Source organism: Ictidomys tridecemlineatus, unplaced genomic scaffold, assembly GCF_052094955.1.
Source record: "Ictidomys tridecemlineatus isolate mIctTri1 unplaced genomic scaffold, mIctTri1.hap1 Scaffold_54, whole genome shotgun sequence".
In the NCBI taxonomy this organism is placed as follows: domain Eukaryota; kingdom Metazoa; phylum Chordata; class Mammalia; order Rodentia; family Sciuridae; genus Ictidomys; species Ictidomys tridecemlineatus.
In genome coordinates this window covers 2484084-2506449 of record NW_027523576.1, presented here as the reverse complement: position 1 = coordinate 2506449, position 22366 = coordinate 2484084, and the positions used below count along the sequence as shown (strand labels likewise).

The 22366-nt window shown below is 36.8% G+C and overlaps 1 protein-coding gene and 1 non-coding gene across 4 annotated transcripts in view; one reads left to right on the top strand and one right to left on the bottom strand.

Annotated features, from left to right (window-relative positions):
* LOC144373978 (transport and Golgi organization protein 1 homolog) overlaps positions 1 to 20752 on the bottom strand; it is a 49077-nt gene extending 28325 nt beyond the window's left edge. The window contains exons 1-6 of one of the 3 annotated variants that reach the window (XM_078036950.1): positions 20612 to 20752; positions 19980 to 20113; positions 12679 to 12765; positions 10224 to 10938; positions 9302 to 9505; positions 6985 to 7130 (exon numbers count right to left, since the gene is read on the bottom strand). In XM_078036950.1, the coding sequence (XP_077893076.1) occupies positions 6985 to 7130; positions 9302 to 9505; positions 10224 to 10938; positions 12679 to 12765; positions 19980 to 20108 (1281 nt within the window). In that variant the 5' untranslated portion in view covers positions 20109 to 20113; positions 20612 to 20752. The other 2 variants (XM_078036951.1, XM_078036952.1) reach the window with 2 other exon arrangements.
* Positions 3855 to 3961, top strand: LOC144373997 (U6 spliceosomal RNA). Its single transcript, XR_013433528.1, has one exon. It is a non-coding gene; the product is annotated as a U6 spliceosomal RNA (small nuclear RNA).
* Positions 20753 to 22366: the final 1614 nt, after the last annotated feature.

The following is a 22366-nucleotide window of genomic DNA, read 5'->3' as shown; positions in this document are numbered from 1 at the left end:
TCCCCTTCTTTGTCATGGCTTGGGAATCTCTTAACATAGTAAAAGCTGGGGCAACTAAAGAGCTCATAGCATTTGTTCTTTATGTTTCCAGAATCATTCTTTGTTGCTTGATCTTCAATGTTACTGGATCTTAAAATTTTATATGTTTGTGGGTTTTTTTTTCATATTTATTTTAGTTGTTTCAGTTGGGAAGGTGAAGCCAGTACCTATATAAAGCTATCATAGCTAGATGTAAAAATCATTTGCTTTTCTTTTTCTTTTTATGGTGCTGGGGATTGAACACATGGCCTCATGTGTGGTAGGCAAGTGTTCTACCACTGAGCTGCATATCCCTTTTCTCATTTGCTTATTTTTTTAATAGCAGAATGCATAATGAAATAAATTTTAAAAGTTAATTATAAAAGAGAGTAATATCAGGGTAGACAGAACTGGGACAAAAGCTAGAGTTCTTTCAAAATCAGGCAGGAGAATCACAAGTTCAAAGCTAGCCTCAGCAACTTAGCAAGTCCCTACGCAACTTAGTGAGAACTATCTCTAAATAAAAAATAAAGAGCCTAGGTATGTGGCTCAGTGGATAGGAGCCCTGGGTTCAATCACCAGTACCAGAAAACAGAAACAACTTATTTTCACAAATTAACTTTGGCTCTTCTAAATATTTAAATAATTGTAAAATAAATTAAAAAAATCTTTAAAAATTAACACCTAAATATTGAAAGCAAAAATGAAACAACCTGTGATATCATGTTGGTGACAAACCACAGAAATGAATTATTTCAAACATACCTTAGTGGGATATAGCTTAAAGACAAGAGAATTTCATCTCATTTCAGGAATACATTCCTGAAAGTATTTTAAACAACATAAATTCGTGTGTTGCTTAATAATGGGAATAAATTCTGAGAAACACATCTTAGGCAATTTCAGTGTGTAAACATCATTGAGTATACTTATACAAACCTAGAAAATATAGCCATTTCCACACGTAGGTATTCATATATGATATATCATCGCTTTGGGGATAAAAACCTATAAGATATTATTATACTGAATTCTGTAGACAATTGTAACATTGTAAATGTTTATATATCTAAACATATCAAAACACAAAAAAGATTAAAAATACTAGGTGTCAAGAATTTTTTACCTCCATTATTATGCACTAATGACCAAAATGTCATTAAGTGGCACAAGACTGTAAACAATTATATTTATGTCATTGAAAACTGGAACTCCAACATCAGAGAAAGAAAACACAAATCTAAGATAGATGAAGTGAAATAAAATCTCTCTAACATCCTGAATTTTCATGGGAATTATCTAAATGACATGATCAAAAATCCCCACATATTTCTGAGCTTTGTTCACTAAAAAGGCTTACAAATGACAGTCAATTTGAGCAATAAGCAATCCTAGTACTTGGAATGTAGCCTCTAAATATCATTTCCTATTGAAAGAAACCAAAGTTCTTTTAGAGAAATAGTTCCTTCAAGGTCTGGACAGGGAATGTTTAAGATGAACTTGGAACATCTCATAGTTCAAAAGCAAGGGAAACAGGTAACAATGACCACTAACCACTAGGTGGTGGCAAAGGGTCCCAGGAGCCAAGATAAAGAGGCTTCTACAAGGCAAAAGGGGGAGAAATTGAGCATCAGATAAGAACAATTACTATTCCTAACTGGATTAAACACACCAAATATTTTTAAATGCATGACATCATATTGACTCTTAAATAAAAGTTAAAAAGATTTCAAAAGCCCCTTTGGGTATCATTTGATAATGCTAGAATAATACCTTACTATTCTGAAAAGTGTTTAAATGAAGAAAAGGAATCAAATGTTTATCTCCTGCCTTAACTATACAAACCGAATATCTGTGTAAAGAATAATCAATCATAGCCAGGCGCTGTGGCACACACTTGCAATCCCAGTAGCTTGGGAGGCTGAGGAGGAAGATAGCAAGTTCAAAGTCAGCCTCAGCAAAAGTGAATTGCTAAAGCAACTCAGTGAGACCCTGTATATAAATAAAATACAAAATAGGGCTGAGGATATGGCTCACTAGCCAAGTGCCCCTGAGTTTAATCCCCAGTACCAAAAAAAAGAAAGAATAATCAATCATAAATTTTTATTTGTATAGGCATCCCAGCCTTTAAATGAAGAAAGAAAAATCCCAGCAATTCAGACCATTGCTATTTTGCAATCTGTAATATATTAGCGAATCTCACCAAGGTCACTGTTGACTAGTAGTCAACATCAAAGGAGAGGACATGCAGATGTCAATGCAATATTTCCTATTAAATTTTCATAAGAAACAGAATTGAACCTAAACCTGACTACCAATTTCCAAGAAATATAAAGCAACAGAGAGAGGCTGAGGTTGTTAGCTCAGCACTTGCCTAGAATGCATGGAGCCTGAGGTTCAATCCCCAGCACCACCAAAAAAAAAAAAGGCAATAGAGAAAACAGGTTAAATTGTTGTACCAGGGGGATGTCATTTATTCACCCAAACTACAATATATCCTAGAAGTCCCACAAACATATTTTTTCAATTATTGCAAAAAGTTACAACAAAAGGAGAAATCAATAGAGAGTAACTTATATGAGACTTGTTCTCCCACTGAACGCAACCAGAAAGTTGGAATATATATATTGGTACCAGGGATTGAACTCAGGAGCACTTGATCACTGAGCCACATCCCCAGTCTCAGCCCCATTTTGTATTTTATTTAGAGACAGGGTCTCACTGAGTTACTTAGCACCTCACTTTTGGCTTTGAACTTGTGATCCTCCTGTTTCAGCCTCCCGAGCCACTAGGATTAAGGCATGTGCCATCATGCCCAGTCAAAAAAGATTTTTAAAGAGCTATTTTTCAGATAGAAAGCCACAGGGAACATGCAACTGTCACCCCTAAGAGCAGGAGAACAAATAGGTGAGCATTCTACCTGGAGGCACCCTCTAGACCTCAGTTTGAAAATGGGAACACAAATGGGGCACAACAGTCTCACTGAGGAGAGAGAGACCAGAGTTCCAGGAGATTAAGCAGCCAAAAATATGTAGAGAAAACTACCAGAAACATGGGAGCCACAAAGAAAAAGAGTTCCAGAAATCTGCATGGAGGTGGTCTTCAGTTTGGGGCTACATTCTAAGCAGTACCTGTGAGGGCCAAGAACAACTATAAGCTAACCAATCCCACAGTTGGCACTGAATTGGGAGAAGTCTGGATTCCAGCTAGCCAGAGAGAGTTGACGTACAAAAACAGTATGGTCAACAAGCTCATGAAGAAGTATTTGATCCTGGCATCATGGCACATATCTGTAATCCCAGCAATCAATCCCAGGTTGAGGCAAGAAGATCCCAAGTGTGAGGCTGGCAACTTATCAAGGGCCTAAGGAAGTTAGTGAGACCCTATCTCAAAAGAAAAAAAAAGTTCACTCAATATCATTAATTATCAGGAAATAAACTCACAAAGACATACCCACTAGAATGGCCCAAGTGCTAGTGAAGATGAAGTCAAGTGGAAGTCTCCTAAATTGCTGGTGGAAGTATAAAATGATTGTGGTCATTTTTTAGCATGGCTTGACAGTATCACATAAGACAAAAACATACATTAAACGTAGGAGGCAATTGCACTCCTAGATATGAGTCCACTTATAGTGGCATATATATGAAACAGTACTGTAGGAAAAATGAATCTATAGTTTTAAAAAAAAGTTATCAATGGTTCCCTGGAACAGGTGGTGAAGGCACTCACTGGGAAGGATCCCAAGGAAACCCCTTTTCTAGTGAAAAAAAAAACTGTTCTATATCTTGATTATGGTAGTTTTTACCTGGGTATCTACATTTGTTAAAAGTCAGAGTGTGCTTGCTTTGGCAGCACATATACTAAAATTGGAACAATACAGAAAAAATTAGCATAGTCCCCGAGCAAGGATGACACCCACATTTGTGAAGCATTCCATAGTTTTGTGGAACCAACCCTTCAGCAGATGAATGGATAAAGAAACTGTGGTACATATATGAAATGGAATATTACTTATAGCATTAAAAGAGAAAAAAATTACGGCATCTGCGGGTGAATGGGAATATCAGGTTAAGGGAAGTAAGCCAATCCCCAAAACCAAAAGCTGTATGTTCTCTCTGAAAGTGGATGCTGACCCATAATGGGGGTGAGGTGGGTGGTAAGGGGCATAGAAAGAATGGAGGAACTTTGGGCAAAGGGGAGGTAGGACAGGTGAGGGGGCAGAGGGATAGGAAAGATGGTGGAATGAGATGAACCTCATTACCCGAGGTACATATAGGACTACACGTGTTGTGTACAACTAGGAAAAGTTTTGTTCCATTTATATACAATGAATTGAAATGCATTCTGCTATCATGTATAACCAATTAGAACAAATTTAAAAAACTCACTGATATTGGCTATCAAGGAATTACTGTTAAGTTGTGTGATGGCCCGTGGGTTCATTATACTATTCTCTATGCTTTTCTTTAAAGCTTTTCTAATTAAATTTATTTTTTAACTAGTACATAGAAACAAACATTATAATTATTGAATTAGGTAACATGACATTTTGATGCATGTATACACTATGTAAAGTTTAAATCAGTTAAATATATCTACCTCCTCAAACATCATTTCTTTATGGTAAAACTTTCACAATCTTTTCTTCTAGTATTCTAAAATATACAGTATGTTATGGTTACCTATAGTCCCCTACTATTCTCTCTGCTCTTATTTGAAAGTTTCCATGATAAAAATACTAAAAATAATTTTTAAATTAAGATATAACTTCAAATATTTAAAGGATTTCTATGTAGAAAAGAATTCAATTTTATAGAGGAAATCATGTGGAGGAAAATTTGGAGTCAATACAAGGATGAACTAGACAACAGAAGAACATATAGCCTTGTAAGAGAGTGACTCATGCTAGGAAATACTGGTGTACAGGCCTCATAACTATTCGTCAGGGCCACAGTAAAGAAAATAACAGCAATGAGTGAGAAACTAGACTAACAGCCTTCCAAGGTTTCTTCTAACACTAAGATTCTGCTAAGATTCCATTGATCAATGAATCTGATTGGTGCACATCTCCCAAACACATCAGAGTCTATTATTCTCCAGTCCTATCAGATATCATACTACTTGTTTAAGATTTTACATTGACTTGTTCATAATTTTTGCATATATTTGTTAAGTCCTTTTCTTAAGGCTTTCAAAAATCACAATCATGCCTTACACCTGTTAGACTCTTTTAGTCCTCGCACAATGTCCTGTACATACTGGGCCATCAAAATGCCTCTTTGAAATCTCCTTTCAAATCAGTCTCCTAACATTGTGCCTCTTCTTTGCCACTCACGTCTATGTCTTACCTATCACCGTACAATCACTGACCATACCTGCACCACATTCATGTCCCCTGACCTAGACCTAGAGGAGGGCTCTGTGCATACCTAAAAATATGAATAAAGAAATCCTTCCCATATCGTGAGGCTGTTAACTTTCCAAGTGATGCTGATTCATTCTGATAATCAAATTATGACTGTGGAAGACTGCTTTAATCACTGGAAATATAATTATTCTAACTGCCTGGCTCGTATATACCCCTTACCCAGGTGGCTGCCACCATCATGAACAAACATGGAGCCAACTGAAAAATAGTTTCTCCCCACCACATCTTTTCCACCCTGGTGGTCTTTCCTCCCCAGGTATTCATTGTCTTTATACCACCTCTGACTGTCTACATAAGAATTAGGGCATGTGTAGGGGTAAAACCCTTCAAAATGCCAGACACCTCACCAGACATTTTACCTTGTCAAATCATTTAATTCTTATGATTGGAGTAAGCATTATCTACATTTTTCAGATGAGGAAAACTTTTTTCAAAAGTTTAGTTATTTGCCCAAACGTCTAAATGATAACCTTGGGATTTGAAACCAGATCTACCTGGCTTCAAAATCTATACATTTTACAAGGAAAACAACAACATCATCTTTCTTACACAAGCCTTGAAATAATACAACCTACAGGAAACAACTTCAGTTGAGGAGGATTACCGTCACAATGGCCCTAGGACCATCTTATCCTCCAACCTCTAAAAGCTTTCTCATTCCTATAATTAAACTCTATATGTCCAATATCAACAAATACCAATAGGGGGGAGGTAAGTCCTAAAATGCTTAGATAAGCTTCTAGACAGATTAAATGTCTTATTTGGATCATGATTTTCTTTAGAAAGATCAGCCTTAAGTGACTCTTTCTAAGAAACAGATCTAACCTAATTCCTTTCATTCTTAAAACTTTCTAAGGATCCCCACTATTAATGGTCTAATGCTACTTTGGCTCATGACTTCCTTTAAGATTTGCTGGCCTCTCCAACAGGCCCATCCCCCTCCAACTTCACACTTTACAACACCAACTATTCACATTCTCCTGCCCTCCCCAAATATCCTTTCTTCATGTTTCCATTTCTCTGAACACATTTCTTCTGACTGCCAGCTTCCCCCACCACCCCAGCCTGTCTAATCAACAACAAACCACATGTCAGACTCCTGTTTGCCCTTTGCCTGTGCTTCAAACACATCTCAACCACTTTCTGACCTTACTGATCACCCTTCCAACCATAATAAATGCATTTATGGACAATAATGTTCTACCATCGAATAAATACCTCTCTTTCTGCCATTATCTTACTGTGTTTCAAGTGAATGCTGTTATCTCCCTGCCAGAATGAAGGGTTCTGAGGGGAAGAACCAAGTTTTTACAGGTGTGCAAATGTCTAGCCTTGGTAGACAGCAAATCTTCCTCATGTGCTAAACCAAGTAACCATTAAAGCCACACCCCTATGGCTTTTGTTTCAGGAGCTATCTACTCAAAGGGTCAAGAGTCATTTTCATAAAGACATTTTAAGTTTTTCACTTCATGACCAGAAGCCACTTAAAAACTAATAAATAATCAACATTCTAATTGAAGAAACTATGTCAAACTTACCATCTTAGACAAATAAAGCAAGAATGAATATAACAAGAAAAGTATGTTGTCCAAAAGGGTGGCATCTGCTGGCTCTTCGACCTTTATCTCTAGTTGGTTTTCTGTATCAGCAGCATCAACAGGAGTACCTTCTGTTATAAGTAGCTCTAAAATTGAAAGGGGAAATTGCTATTTTATTTTATGCTATAGAATAAGAATTGTCTCTCTTCAGTTTCAATATTCATCGAGTGTTTCACTAAATATATGAGTCACAGTGCCTAGAATATGTGGCTCTCCTAAAGACAATTAACACAACAGAGAAGAAAACTTCAAAATCCTAATTAGAGCTGTCAAACCCTTCAATTATAAAATGAACAATCTCCAGTCTACTCTTCACTACTTCCATGGCCATACAACTGCTACCAGAACAATATTTACTCAAGGAAAATTTTTAAAACCAGAGATATATAGACAGGGTCACATTCAAAAAACATGGATTTAGTGCTGGTGAAACTTTGTGTTTAAAATTTTAGGAAAGCTGAAAGAGATGGAGTCTTGGTTTGCAGATTTGCAGGTGGAATGGGCCAAGGCTTAACATAGTATCTGGCACCTGGCAGAGATACTCAACAATTATTTATTGAATGGACAGATGACAGCTATTTAAAAAGAACACAGTAGTACCAAGAGAGACTAAAGGGAATTGGGTACAGACCTGCATTGAGGCTCTGTGAATGAGGTAGAATTCCAGTTAGACCTGAGAGCTTGTAGGGGTGGAATTTCAGTATGAGTTACATGAGCCTGGGGTATGTTTGATTAAACAGCAGGAGTCCAGCATGCAGTTATTAAGAAGTTGGACCAGTTGCCTCTAAGGTCTTTCTCAACCCTGAGATTCTATTCACTACTATTTTTTTAAGCTTTTTCCTAATTTTTTTTTTAGTTTTTGATGGACCTTTATTTTATTTATTTGTATGCAGTGCTGAGAATCAAACTCAGTGCCTCATATGTTAGACAAGCACTCTACCACTGAGCTACAACCCCAGGCCCTCCATTCACTATTGGTCTATGAATTTGACTGCTGGTGAAGTCTGCCCCATTGGCTCAGCATCTCAGCACCTGAGACACATTAAATGACATTTGGGAAGATTTTACCTATTAAAGGTCATTGACATCATTTTGTGGTGGAACTTAAAAGGCCAGGGAAATAATTCATTCTTAATTTTGTAAGTCAAGTTTTCCCTATTCTTGAAAGTTTTGGAGCATGAAAATAACAAATCGTAATGGTGCATGATTCATTTTCATAACCTTATAGAGTTAAAGACAGTTCAGAAGTCAGTAGTGTTCATATATAGATGCAATGTCTTCTGGAAAATGGGAGAACTCATATGTTATTCCTTCTCAAATTAACTGAATCCCCCCTTGCTATGAGTTCTCCTACACTCTGTGTGTGCAGATGGTGGGGGGGAGGTTCAGATCAGTGCTGCCAAGCCCTGCACTGGTGCAGGATAATGCTTATAGCTATGCTTACAGACCAGAACCTTTAAAAACACAAAATACAGTAATTATGGCTTCATAGCACCATACTGGATGGATTAAAATAAACAATTAGTCATCATCTAATTTACTGATAAAATGAGAGTGAGCAACACAAAAGTAGAATGCTGTTGATGCCATTATTGGGGATTTTTTTGAAAAATTGTTTCTCATCTCCCACTGGATACTGTGCACTATGATGAAGTATTCGTAAGTGTCAATCTAAAATCGATTGCAGTTCTGTACTGTTTGCTGTAAGTATATAGTATAAAGATCTGGACCATTGATTGCATTTGAAAAAGTTTAATTACCATGTCCAGGAAGCAAGTAAAAACAGGACTTGAGCTATATTATATTCCATTTAGAAGAAAAGGGAAGAAAAACACAGAATTTATGAGACTATGAACAGTGATTATTCAAGCTAACTTGTACTAGGCCAGACTTTCCTGGAAGGCCTGCTAAACACAGATTGTGGGTCCCACCCCTAGAGTTTCTGGTGCTGTTGGTCTAGTTGAAAACTACAGTTTTAGAGCATAAGGCCTTTGAAGAAAAATATTTTAGTTGTAAATGGTTACACAAGCTAGTCATACCTAAACATTTGCTTTTAGGTGAGTTACAGTCTCTGGCCTATTTTTGATTTCTAGTCATCTTTATTCTTGCTTTTCTCTCACTTAAGATATTTTTTTTTTGAACTCACATGTACCTATATCACTCTCTGCTCTATTTCGTACCTTTGGCAACAAATATCCTTGAAAGCCTTCATTATGGTAATGCCTCTACTTTGTAGAGAAAAATTGGCAAGCTTTACCTGGGTCTACTTTCTCAGTATTTGGGATCTGAGACACTTCTGAAACACCCATGTCCTCAGTCACAGGTTGATTCAAGAGGCTGGGCTCTTCAGGATGGTTCATATTAAAATGATGACGCAGGAGGTTTGGCTCTTCATGAAGATTTCTATTAGGACGATTTGTGTTCTCTTTAGGAAAATCATCTTCATGGGGTGGCTGCATCTCTACAAGGGAGAAGAATGCATTGAGCCAGATGGATGACACTATCTACCCCCACTTAAGCTCAATGATCAGCACTCCCCCTCAGCACACAGTTCCAGATACCTCAACACTGCCCTCCATGTCCTGGCATGAGCCCATGAGAACAACTGGGCAAGGATACGGGAGGGTTAATTGTTTTCATCCCATTTAAAGGATGACTGAACTATACAGTCAAATTTATAAAGAAGCCTTTAATCCAAAGTATTTAATCCAAAGTATTTCATAAACAAATACATTTATGATAGAGGCTTCAATAACTTACCTTCCCTTGGCAAACCAACATACACTCACATGAATAAATGTGCAGAAGAGAATTCTGGTCCAGAACAAAAGTGCAAAATGTCTATTCTGCTCAGAAATAACAGGAACTCTTTCATCTACAAGTGTGCTGGTCTCAATGAGCCAGTATAGAGAAGGGAATTCCATAAGTCTAGCTTGCTTAATGTGCCTTTCAAATATGTTCAAAGTAACCTAGGAGCCAAATGGTGAACCTATCTCCTTCCTGAGCTCAGGACATAGACCAATAGGATCCAGAGCAAAGATTATCTCTTTACAGGTTCATATTCTACCCTGAACATTCACTTGCACTTTGCATTCTTATCCAAAATATATCTGCTTTGATTAAATGTACAACTGTTTTCTTCCCCAAAAAACTTTCCTCCTTTCCCATTTCCATATCACCTCGTTCCTTGTCCATCATGTCTACCCTTTTGGCTGTGGTTTCAGTTTTCTTTAAAATCTTCCAAATTATACTCATTTCTTGTTTGTTTTCTTTGGTTTCTAGATAAGGATTGATTTCTTTTTTCAAAAGTTTATAAGCATCAGTCTTCTCCTGTTCGTTTGAGACCTGAGAAATGTCTACCCTTTTGGCTGTGGTTTCAGTTTTCTTTAAAATCTTCCAAATTATACTCATTTCTTGTTTGTTTTCTTTGGTTTCTAGATAAGGATTGATTTCTTTTTTCAAAAGTTTATAAGCATCAGTCTTCTCCTGTTCGTTTGAGACCTGAGAAATGTTGCTGGTTTTGTTTTTTTCACTTTCTGGCACTTTCAATTTATCTGGTAGTATTTCTTCAAAAAGTTCAAGTGAAGTTTGTTCACCCTGAGCATTATCTGTTTGACTATCTGCATGAGGATGGTTCTTCTGAGCCAAAAATTGTTCCTCAAGATCCACAGTGTTTTCTGAGAATGCACTTTCAATTTCTTGTGAGTTTGCTACTACTGGTTTAGGTTCAGGTTCAACATCCTGGGAGACTTCAGGAAATTGTCCCACTTTTTCTATAGCTTTCTCAGAATCTTCATTTGCAGAATCATACAATTCCAAAAATCCTAGAAGTTCTTCTACGTTATAATTATCAAAATCATCTCCTCCAACATCAAAACAAACAAAATCTTTCTCCTGTAAGGAAAAGAAAACCATTAATGTGTCAATAACAAAGTATCACAAAAGCAAACTCATCCATGCTCCCAAATTCAGGATTGGTTCTAAAGAATCTTTGAGGTCAACCACATTACCCTCCTCCAACCCCCACTGCCTAACTCCATCTATGGCTGAGTAAATCTGTCTTTTTCTAGACTACAGTGTTAGAAAGTCTATTCTTTCTTTCTTTCTTTTTTTTAACATGGGTCATATTCTTTAAAAAGCATAATGAGTAAAAATGGTGACAATTTGGTCTCCAACTGCCTGACTCTTGGGTCTCTCTCAATTTGCTCTGAACATAAGTAGGGAAAGGCAAGGTATCACTTATAGGATCCTCCAGCTCTTAATATCTACACCTATGTTTCAGAAATTTAACTCTTAATCATTTGCTCGGGAGAAGCTGGAAGATCCTGCAGCATTGAGAAAAATGAATCAGTTTTAAAGTATCTTACTGAGATACAAGTACATTGGATGGAATAAAGAATGATATTAAGGAGGCTCCTCACATTATTATTACCACAAGAACAAACTGAAAACAAGATTCAACAAGGTATACACCTTTCTCTTCATCAGGGTTTCACAGTCACTAAGATCTCTCTCAGGATTATGTGTATATTATCTAGTCTTCCTTCTTGCTACTAGTAAGCAAATTGATATAAAAGGAGCCATAGTATGAATGGACATGTTTTTAAAAAATTTCCATTCCTAATTAAATCTTCATAATATTCTGCGGGGGTTCCGGGGGTGGGGGAGGCAGTTCAATGTAGTAGGGATGAGTGATTTCCTCTCCTCATCACATGCATTTCTAAGCCATGAGGGATGCATGTAATGGGAAATACAATGAGAAGGCAGAGTTCAAAACAAATGAGTTCTCTGTAATCAGTGAACTGCTGTCACAGCTTAAATCCCAAGAACTCTCTTTACCAACAATGAAGTCCAACAAGCAACAGAAGTGATTTTATGGCCCCTGAGATTATAAAGAAATTTTAGGAACAGCAACAACAAACAGGATGACTTTATCCATTCAGTCCATCTAATCTAAGAACTGTCCTAGCCTAGCAGTTTGCATATTCTACAGCCACTACAAAGAGCTGCCCAAAGATGTTTCAGTGTTGGTGGGCATCAATTACTATACAATTTAAAACTCTAGAAAATAATCAGCTGAAGTGAGAATTCTAGAACACGAAATCCTTTCAGTCACAAAATCAATTTAAGTCAGAGCACCATACAGGAATGTTGTATAAAGGAAGCAGTTCTGGCCTTAAAAGATCTGAGACTGAACATCACCTGAAACGCTCAGGTCCCCTTTTCCAAATCTATAACATGACTATGATCCCGTATATGACTAAGAATAAGAAACCTTTGTAAGTACATATTTCTAGCCTAGTATAAAAGTTAGAGTTTATTAATTTAACCTAAATATACTTAAAATGTCTAATAACTATCCAATGAGTTTTGCCTGTAAAATGAAATTATTTGCCTCTTAGAATATCTGTTTCAATATATTAGACAACTCTCAGATTATAATATAATCACCCTTGAATGCCTTTCAAACTTTTTTTTTTACAGGTAGTCTGATTTCAAATGAAAATCTGACACACAAATGTTAGATTGCCCCCCAAACACATTATAAAACATTCAGAAGCAGTTAACTGAATATAACTGATGGATTTATAAGCCAGTTTACAATTGAGAACAAAAAAGAAATCCATAACTTACATCTGTTGGAATTTGTAGCTCTTCTTTAGTATATTCACGAACTACCTTGATGAAATCTTTTGGAAAGTATCCAAACATACGGCCAACCTATAGTGCAAAAGAGACAAATATCAAATAAATTCTGTACAAGGAATATAAATAAGAGATTTCTCAGAAGTGGCAGGAAATATACACATAATAGATAGGTATATGGTATAACCAAGAAAGAAAGTTGCTATAACAATTACACTGAGATTATTATTCCAAATAAAAATTAAGTACAGAACTATTAAAAAGCAACATTTCCAACCACTGAAGTTTTCTTTTTAACATTTAGCTTAATTCTCAACACAGAGCATATAAAGTTAAGACTTCTGAAGTAAATAAAAGATCTGCATAGAAGATTATTGGATACTATATGGTTAAAACTATGTAAATCAAAGCTGGTTATAAATGCAATTCCAAATAACCTCTAGCAAGAATTTACCTGTACATTTTGTAGCATTGCTCATAAACCAATATTTATGTCTTTCTTAACCAATACACAACAGTCATAAAAATTAATAAGTAAAAACAATACAAAAATCTCTAAAATGTTACACTATAGCAGATGTATTGATAGTATATGCTTTCCTAGCTTTGTCCAAATCTACTTTTACAAGTACTTGGGGAGTGCTGAGGGCCATTGTCAAGTAGGAATGAAGCTTCAAAATTTCCTTGCCAGCGTACCCCATGTTAAATGGATTTCACTGTTGACATTGCATGTAAGGTGACCTTGCTCAAGGACCAAGGCAGATCCGGGTTTAGAGCTAATCAGGTTTGAGGAAGTATCCCACTCCTTAGGGTGTTCCCGGTTTAAGACAAAAGAAGTTTTAGGGAAGTTGGAAGTTGAAGATTATTGCTGCTGGGAGTAGGGCGTGCCTGCAGCCTGAGTTCCCGCTGAGTTCTCCTGGAGAAAAAGTTTTTAGGAGGTGAATTGTTCGGGAGATTGGATTGCCCCCGAACCTGTGTGGAGGCGGTGTGAGTCGGGAATAAAGAATTTCTGTTTGAATCTACAAGGCTGTGAGTGCCTTCTGATTCTGTGCCCAGCCAAGACTGCGGCATTATGGTGGCCCATACGTGGGATGTCTGAAGCTTGGGGGTAAGTGAATTTGCTCGCTCCTGAAAGAGAGCAAAAAAATGGGTGACCATTTCAAAAAACAATGTGTTCTTGTTTTGATTTATTTTGTTTTCATTTCAAGTGGCCTGTTCCTAGAACTTTCTCAGGCAAACTAAGGAAAATGGTTGACTCAAGGTTTGAAGTTGTTCGCCTCTGAGGAAGAAAAATTGTTAAGAGGAAGGAGGTACCCCAGTAAGACCAAGAAAAACTATGGCATATGTTGATACAATACAAAAATGTAGCCCATGGCTTTATAAAGATGAGTTATTAAGTATATCAATGGGACCATTATGGTATCCTGTAGAAGGATTTTTCTTCAACAAGAAAGAGATGACTAGTTCTGTTCACTATACTTGTCTTGGTTTTTACAGACAGCTGATTCATTTACAAAGCTAAAATGTTAAAATATCAACCACTAAATATGAAATCAAGTACTCTTTACTTATTAAGTTCCATAAGGTAATATATTTAAACATTATGTGTGTTTTCATAAATTGGCAAATGGAAAAATGTTTAATATTGCTTTGGTCTGTGTCTTTGCTGAAACAAGGTTACTAAGTGTTAAGATTCTATCATGTGTAATTTATATACAGAGAGTATAAGAAGTTTCAGCTGGGTTTCAATTACAGTATAACAGTACCTTAAAAAACATGAAAGTATTTCATCTTATTAAAGTGGAGTAATTTTATAAGGGTTGTTTTAGAATGTGAATTTATAAAAAGGGTTAATGGTTAAAAAAGAGGTATAAAAAGATTCAAGATGTGGAAATATATTTTAATATAAAAGGTTAAAGGAAAAAGAAATGTTTCTAGTTGAGATAATCTCTGTGTGGTAAAGTGAAAATTTGTAAAATGCCATTTAAAAAGATTTTGAGGAAACTAGATTTAATTTAAAAGCTTGAGAAAGGTAGAAAGAAAAAAAAGGTATTTGTACATGGCAGATTGAGACAAAGCTTCTTAATGGAGTAAAAAAGAGCCTTTGGTTGAAGGGCAGCCATGTAAACTAATATTAAGCGATTTAAACAAAATCTAAGCCTCGTTTAAAAGAGTGAAGCTGTAGGTGGTGAAAAAGTACATTTAATAGTACAGTATAGATGATAAATGAAATGCTTTAAATGGTTAAATTGAAGGAAGATTGCTTTACTCATCAAACTATTAAAATGTACTTATTAAACTAAAAAGAAGGAGATGAGATAATCTTTGTTTGGTAAAGTAAAAAGTTGTAAAATGTCTAAGTACATTGCAAAAAGCTTTAAAAGGTTAAATTGAAGGTGGTTAAGATGCCTTCACGATGGAGGAAAAAAAATATAACCCATGAAAATGGGAAGATAATAAGATAAAAGATTTAGATAAAGAAGATTAAAAATTTGAAGTGGAAAACTTCAAAAACAGAAGTACAAAAAGGAAAAAAAAAGGGAGAAGATGTAGAAAGATAAAGATATAGGAAGATAAAAAGATGTAGAAAGACAAGAATTTTATACCCACAATATAGGAAATGAAAGAAAACTAGGAGAGAAGAAAGCAACTAAGGGTAAATATAAAAACCTTAGAAGAAAACTAGAAGATAGAAATAAGATGGAAAATGGTTAAAAATGTCAAGTAAAGGTATTTCAGATAGAAAATACAAAGGGCTAAGACAACTATGGTTTCAAACCACATCTAAAAATTAAAAGGACTAAAGTAATTCTAAAAACTAAGGCAAAATGCTTTTGAAAGACTTAAATTTAAAAGGATCTTAAAGGGGTATATATCCCCCAAAGATAAACTTAAAATAACCCTTTTTTTACTCTAAACTTTTTAAATTTGGATTCATCAGGACTTAATGCTGCGGAAAGACATATGTATCCAAAAAATGTACATAAGCCTAAGGTACTTTGGAAAGATATTCTAACAGGACATTGGAAAGCTCCTGACCCAGTGTTTGTCTGGAGTCGGGGTTCTGTTTTTGTGTTTCCACAGGGAGAACAGCAGCCGATTTAGATTCGAGAGACACTAACTAAAACAATTTCTACAGACCAAAAAGAAGATAATTTGACTCAAATCCATAACAGCTGATATCCAGAGCTCCAGCTTGGCTATTCTTACATCTGCAACAGTGATTAACCACGGTGCCTTTTTTCAATATCTATTTTATTATTGCATTTTTCCCACATCATAAAGTTCTATTTTATTTTTTGAGCTCATACAAACCTAGGTTAATGTTTTTCTGATCAGCTTTGTTTTTTGACTGTTTTATTTTTTGACTGTGGAGTTTATAAAAATTGCAATGGAGATTTTACCTAGGTAAAGCTACAAGGCTGTTATTATTGTCTTACGTGTTGTATGTTATGAGTGCACTGTTTTGTGTTGCATGTCAGTATGTGTGTATGTCCATATTTTTATATGAGGAGTGCTCATGAAAAAATGGATCGGAATTTTCTTTTTTTTTATTCACGTGATTTAAGTGGTTTAATCTAAATTAGGTAAACAGCTGTTAATGATTGTTTTCAAAGGTGGTTAACAGATCTGTTTGCTTACTATTGTTTTTAAAGGTGATTAACAGATCTGTTTGTTTACTTTCACTTTTCCTTTTCATTATATTTAATAATTCTCTTCAGGATAATGTCTCTTTAACATCATTGCCAGAATTCCCATCTCCATCCCAGTGCCAGTGAAGACTAAGAAAACCAAACTTCAGCTTCTATGATAGCTATCACAGTAAACTGTATAAACTGATGCATCAATGAATATAACTCAACAAGTAATGCTCAATCAAGGACTTGATTTACTTTGAAAGGAAATGAACATATTGATAGACTCCTCCGATTTGAACTGCTTGCAGAACTTGCTTGGACTATATATGAGTTGCATGCATTGTGAACTATCGTCTGGTGCAGCGAATTGTGGTACTGCTGGCATATCCTTGCTGATGGTGTCACTAGTGATGCAATTTCCTTGCCAGCGCACCCCATGTTAATTGTGGTAATGCTGGCATCTTTGCTGATGGTGTCACCAGTGACACAATTTTTCCAAAGGAGCTGTCAATTGGCTTGGTGTCGTGGCATTTCTGTATCCTCCTCCCTTCTACTAGTGATGGTCTAAAATTTGGGGGCCAACAGAGGTGAGGCAAGAACCTCACCTCCCCACTGGCACCAAGGTTAAATTTGGGGGCCAACAGAGGTGAGGCAAGAACCTCACCCACCCACAATGGTGCTTAGGCCTATCCACAAGCATGGCTGAATGCTGGACCGGTAGTCAGTGACGGGTTGATCTGGTTGCAGTGGATTCAACCCAAGACAGGAAACTGACGTCTAAAGGTCAGTTCTCCCATGACGGGTAAGAACCATATGTTGAATTGGACAACCTACCAGGCACGGTCCTTTAGCCACATTGCTTGTTGTTTAATTAATCAGAAGGGGGGAGAAAATTAATGCTGCAGTCTTGGCTGGGCACAGAATCAGGAGGCACTCACAGCCTTGTAGATTCAAACAGAAATTCTTTATTCCCGACTCACACCGCCTCCACACAGGTTCGGGGGCAATCCAATCTCCCGAACAATTCACCTCCTAAAAACTTTTTCTCCAGGAGAACTCAGCGGGAACTCAGGCTGCAGGCACGCCCTACTCCCAGCAGCAATAATCTTCAACCTCCAACTTCCCTAAAACTCCTTTTGTCTTAAACCGGGAACACCCTAAGGAGTGGGATACTTCCTCAAACCTGATCAGCTCTAAACCCGGATCCGCCTTGGTCCTTGAGCAAGGTCACCTTACATGCAATGTCAACAGTGAAATCCATTTAACATGGGGTACGCTGGCAAGGAAATTTTGAAGCTTCATTCCTAATGGCCCTCAGCAGGGGAGAAAATAAAATTACAATATAATGCATATGAAACCACATATCAAGCTTCAGTTTCACCCAAAATAAATCCTCTGCAGAAAAGAACCCCATTTATTTTCAGCACCAACAGTTAAATTATATGAAGTTACATAAAGTGTACAAAAGGTATATAAAGTTCCCCTTGAGAAAGACACTCCTATTACTAACTACTGACTAAAAGGAACAGAAGATTCTTGCCAATAATTAAAGGAAACTGATAGGCAAATCAAATGCACAAAAAAGAAAATTAAAAAAGGCATCTTATCACTACCTCTAAAATATCCCCATTCATGAATGTTCTTGTTATATCTAGAAACCATCTGAGAGCCAGTATTAGTGGTAGAATACTGCCATGAAGATTAGATAAGACGGAGCAATTAAAAGTTTCATCACTGCAGATAAAGTCTGAGACTCTAGAAAACCAACAACATTGCAGAATGAAAACTGAAAACTCAAAAGGAGAATCATTTTGAAAACTAAAGAGTTTTTAATTTCTTAAGTATAACACTTATGACATGAGAGGCGAGTCTGAGGGGAAATATACTTTTCCCTTCTGATGAAAATTCTATTAAGGTTAAATTTGGAAAAGGGAAAGAAACCAGAGATGTATGGAGAAAGGGAACACATTTATCTCTTCTTAATCTGTGTCAAATGAGACCATAGATTATATAAAGCTCCATAATTACACACTTGGTGGTATCCCATTTCTTGTGATATGAAAAAAATGATGCAGAATCATGGAGGCTCATTACTGGAAATAATTTTTATATCTAATTTTGCTTCCATACATCATCCCTGCTAAGGTGCTGCTGATTTGATTTGTGGGTGGGGAGCCAAGAACTGCCACAAGAGAACAAATTCTGCATAAGCTACTATCAGAACAAATGTACTTAAGTGCCACTGCCCTGAAAGGAAATATTCAAAAGGAAGATGGATTAGACAGGGGTCCTTTCCTAACTGAGTTTTTCATTTTATAGGGAGCTAAGATAAAACACAACCTGACTGAAGGCAAAGAGGACAAATGAATGCCAGAGGAGCAATGCAAACAAGGTGCCACCCAAACACTCATCAGTCGGCAAAGATCCTTTCTGGTCAGGTGCTGAAAGCAGGGCTCCTCAGGAAGACAGGATGAGTGCTGCCACCCAGAATGGCAAGAGTCCTAGGGATGAACAGAGTTAACAGGCTACAATGTGAGAGGAGAAAATGCAAATCAAGCCCATTTATCCAAAAGCTCAAAGAAGGAAAGAAAGACGACTACTACATGAAAAATGCCACTTAGGTACATGGAAAAACAGTTCCAAGTTTAAAGGTTACCAATCCTATTTGGTATACTTGAAAGAAACAATAGATGGTTCTTTATATGGAGTACTGCAACTGGGACTCTGTCTAAATATAAAGTTTGTACCTAGAGGCACCATGTTTCAAGATCATTCCCTAAGAGTCAGAAATGGCAACAAAATGAAACTAGTTTTCCATAGGGATTACTCTTATTTTCTGTCTTATTTTCTGCTGTGTGGTGTTTTATTTAGGGTGAGAACTTTCAAGGATGCAACCCGGAATGTCTCTAAACTAGAACATTCCTACAGTCATCAAAGACCCTTGCTACTATTTTACGTAAACAATACACATATCACATTTTTTTAAATGAAAAGGACAATACTCATAAGCCACTAGGAGGACACTCCTAGTGAATCTCCCCATTTAAAATATCAAAGCATGATATAAACAATGTCATGTCTTTCATCAGAAGATCCATACAACTGGCTGGAAGTAGAACCCCTGGGGGAACCTTCAGGCATAGAATATAGGAAAAGCAGAAAATGGATGACCCAGAAGTTGCAAAAAAGAAAAAAAGGGGGGGAAAAAAGCACACAATGGACATAATATTCTGCTTTTTTAGAGTAAAAACAGCACAATTGATTAGGTAAAATACACAAAAAATCAACTTTAAATATGCATGCCTGAGTTACTATCTCTGACTTAATTTACAGGATTAACTCTAATGTCCATGAATCCTTCCCTTTTGAAACAGCAAAGCTAAGAATTGTCATGTTTTCACCATGACGACCTTTATGATGTGTAGAGCCTTCTGGAACTTGATGTGAGGGGTAGCAACCACAACCAGTTCAGTTCTGTTTCAGAAAGTCTCCTGACTTTCTATGCTGTGCCAGGCCTTAGGTGTGTTAGGAGCACAGGGCCTGGCAAAGAGGTCAGGTTAACTCTACAAAGACCCCAAGAAATCAGTCATTTAAATCTACACTGCTACCCATCAAAATTAAGAATATAACACCTGTCAAACTTTTACTTACACTTCCGGCCCAAAGTTCTGGTGATACCTCTGCAAGTTTATAGTAGACAAATACAGGGTCACCTTTTTTAAAATTTACAAAACGACAATCTGGTCCTGTGAAATCTTCAACAGCTTCACCTCGATACATTAACACTGTATATAAACATTGAAAAAAGAAAAAAACAAACATTAGGATTTGATTTTTCACAGTCCATATTGACTCATCAGGAAATATGAATCCCACTATGAACAAAAATCAAGTTTTTCCAGTACTCTCTGGAATCACTTTTAATTCACCTGCTCAAAGTATCTAAAATCCTTAGAGATTTTATTGCTATAAAATACAATATTCCCTGCAATTAGACGAGGGAAAAGGAAGCTTCTCTATTTTTCTCTGTGCTGAGAAATAAAAAGCAAAGTGGCTACCACCAACCATAGCTGGTTTCAGTGAAACTCTTGGTTCTTGCAGGCCTCCTCAATTTTTTTCTGTTTCATAATCATAGAAAGCTTCATTTTGCAAATATGTAAATCCAAGTGTAGACATGGACAGGCTTAAGTATGGCTTCATGCAGAGGTAATAGGGAAGAGGTTAGAATATCCAGGAACCCCCAAGGGGTTAATTAACTTGAACTAACTGCTAAAAGACATTACCTTTAAGTGGCTGCAAGTGCTACCATGCAGCCGTAAACACTGTCAATTTCATTTGCAGCAGAGTTGCTGTCTCTGGGTTCAGGATCTGGGTAAATAACCAGGAAATATATTTTCTCTGAGCAAATATTGTTGACTATATCCAACATTAAGATTGTTTCAAAACATCCTCATTCGTATTTTTTTTAATAAACAAAATCAAAAGTGGGTATCCTATCTGACAAGGAACAAGTTTAACCACGAGAAAAGGTCAGGCAATACCTTCATGCTTAAAATGCAGGACTAGGATCACAATTGATCTAGAAACTGGTAGAAGCAACATTTTTCTTTTGGTTGACCAAATAGACAGTTTCTGATTTAAGATGAAATGGACAATAGATGTATGTAAAAAGCACAAAGAAATGGAAATAACACTTTTTCTAAAAGCCAATTAGCAGTAAAATACACGAGAATGTTTGTTTTATAAAAATATATGTCTGAGGAACAAACACAGATTTGGAGAGGGTAACTTGTTTTTTTGAAGCTAAAATAGGACTATTTTCAGAACTGTCAGCATCCTAATTCATATGTAATTAAGAGGCCAAGTTGAAAGTGAGAGACACTTTAAGGTGGGGAATTCTCATCACAAGTGGAAATGGCAATGTTTCTCTTGTTCCCCCTTAGGTCATAGAGGATTTATAAATCAGTAATATATTAGGTGACAACATAATGCATACTATGGAGCACCTATTTAGTTCTTTTTTTTTTTTTGGAGCACTTATTTGGAAGGCACACAAGGACACCTTACATACACACCTCACTACTTCCTACAACGCAACACAGACCCACCTGTTGTTTTTGGTCACATCTGTTTGGACACAGGCCATTTCTCAAGTTATGTTACCCCACTGAACCTAACCAACACCATGTCTTAGTACTGACGAAGCATCAGTGATGAGATTGTCCAGGTATCCCACGTAGGATAGCGCTCAATAGCAAAGAATAGCAAAAATGAAAGAAAATATCATGGCAGCTGCTTTGCTTCTCTGAGTGTTTATTTATTCCAGCCTTAGGGTTACCTCTAGGAACTTCTTAACATATATTGGAGACATCTTTTTTCTTTATTGGAGTGGAACAAATAATTCAAATTACAAAATTTGGTTTTGGTAACACCAATTTAGACATAAAGAGCTCAATGGTAAACTTCTTGGCCTTTTTAGCATGAATATTTTAAAATATGTACTGCTTACAATTTATGGACAACACAGTCATCAAGTTGCAAGGTTACTAGAAACCAAGCGGGAGTCCATAAGAAGTATTCTGGGCTAGTAAATATATAGAGGAAAGAGGTTCCAACAACACTAGTGACTGAGTCTAAAACTGAATTGGCTTATAAAAATCTTGGAGTATTTTTTATTGTTATTGCAACAAACCTCTTCATCTGAATCTGAATGGCTACATCCTCCCCACTGCCCACCTCCAATCCAGGAATTCTGTCCGCTTCCTGCACACAGAAGAGGCTGCAGTTCCCAGGTGGCTGGTGCAGATCCTTGGCCTCTTTCAAAAGCAAAAGATTATTGGCCCACCTGCTACCCTACCTCAAATATGAAGGGAGGCTTCTATGCACAGAAATGACAGGATTGAAGCAGAGTCGGGGCCGAGACCTCGAAACACATTGCGTGCCTGGACTCGGTGCTCTTCCCAAGCCTAAACTCTAGTCCCTGTTAAAAGGCAAAACCAGCCCAATCCCCAGTGCAGCAAAAGGACAAAGGGGCCAGT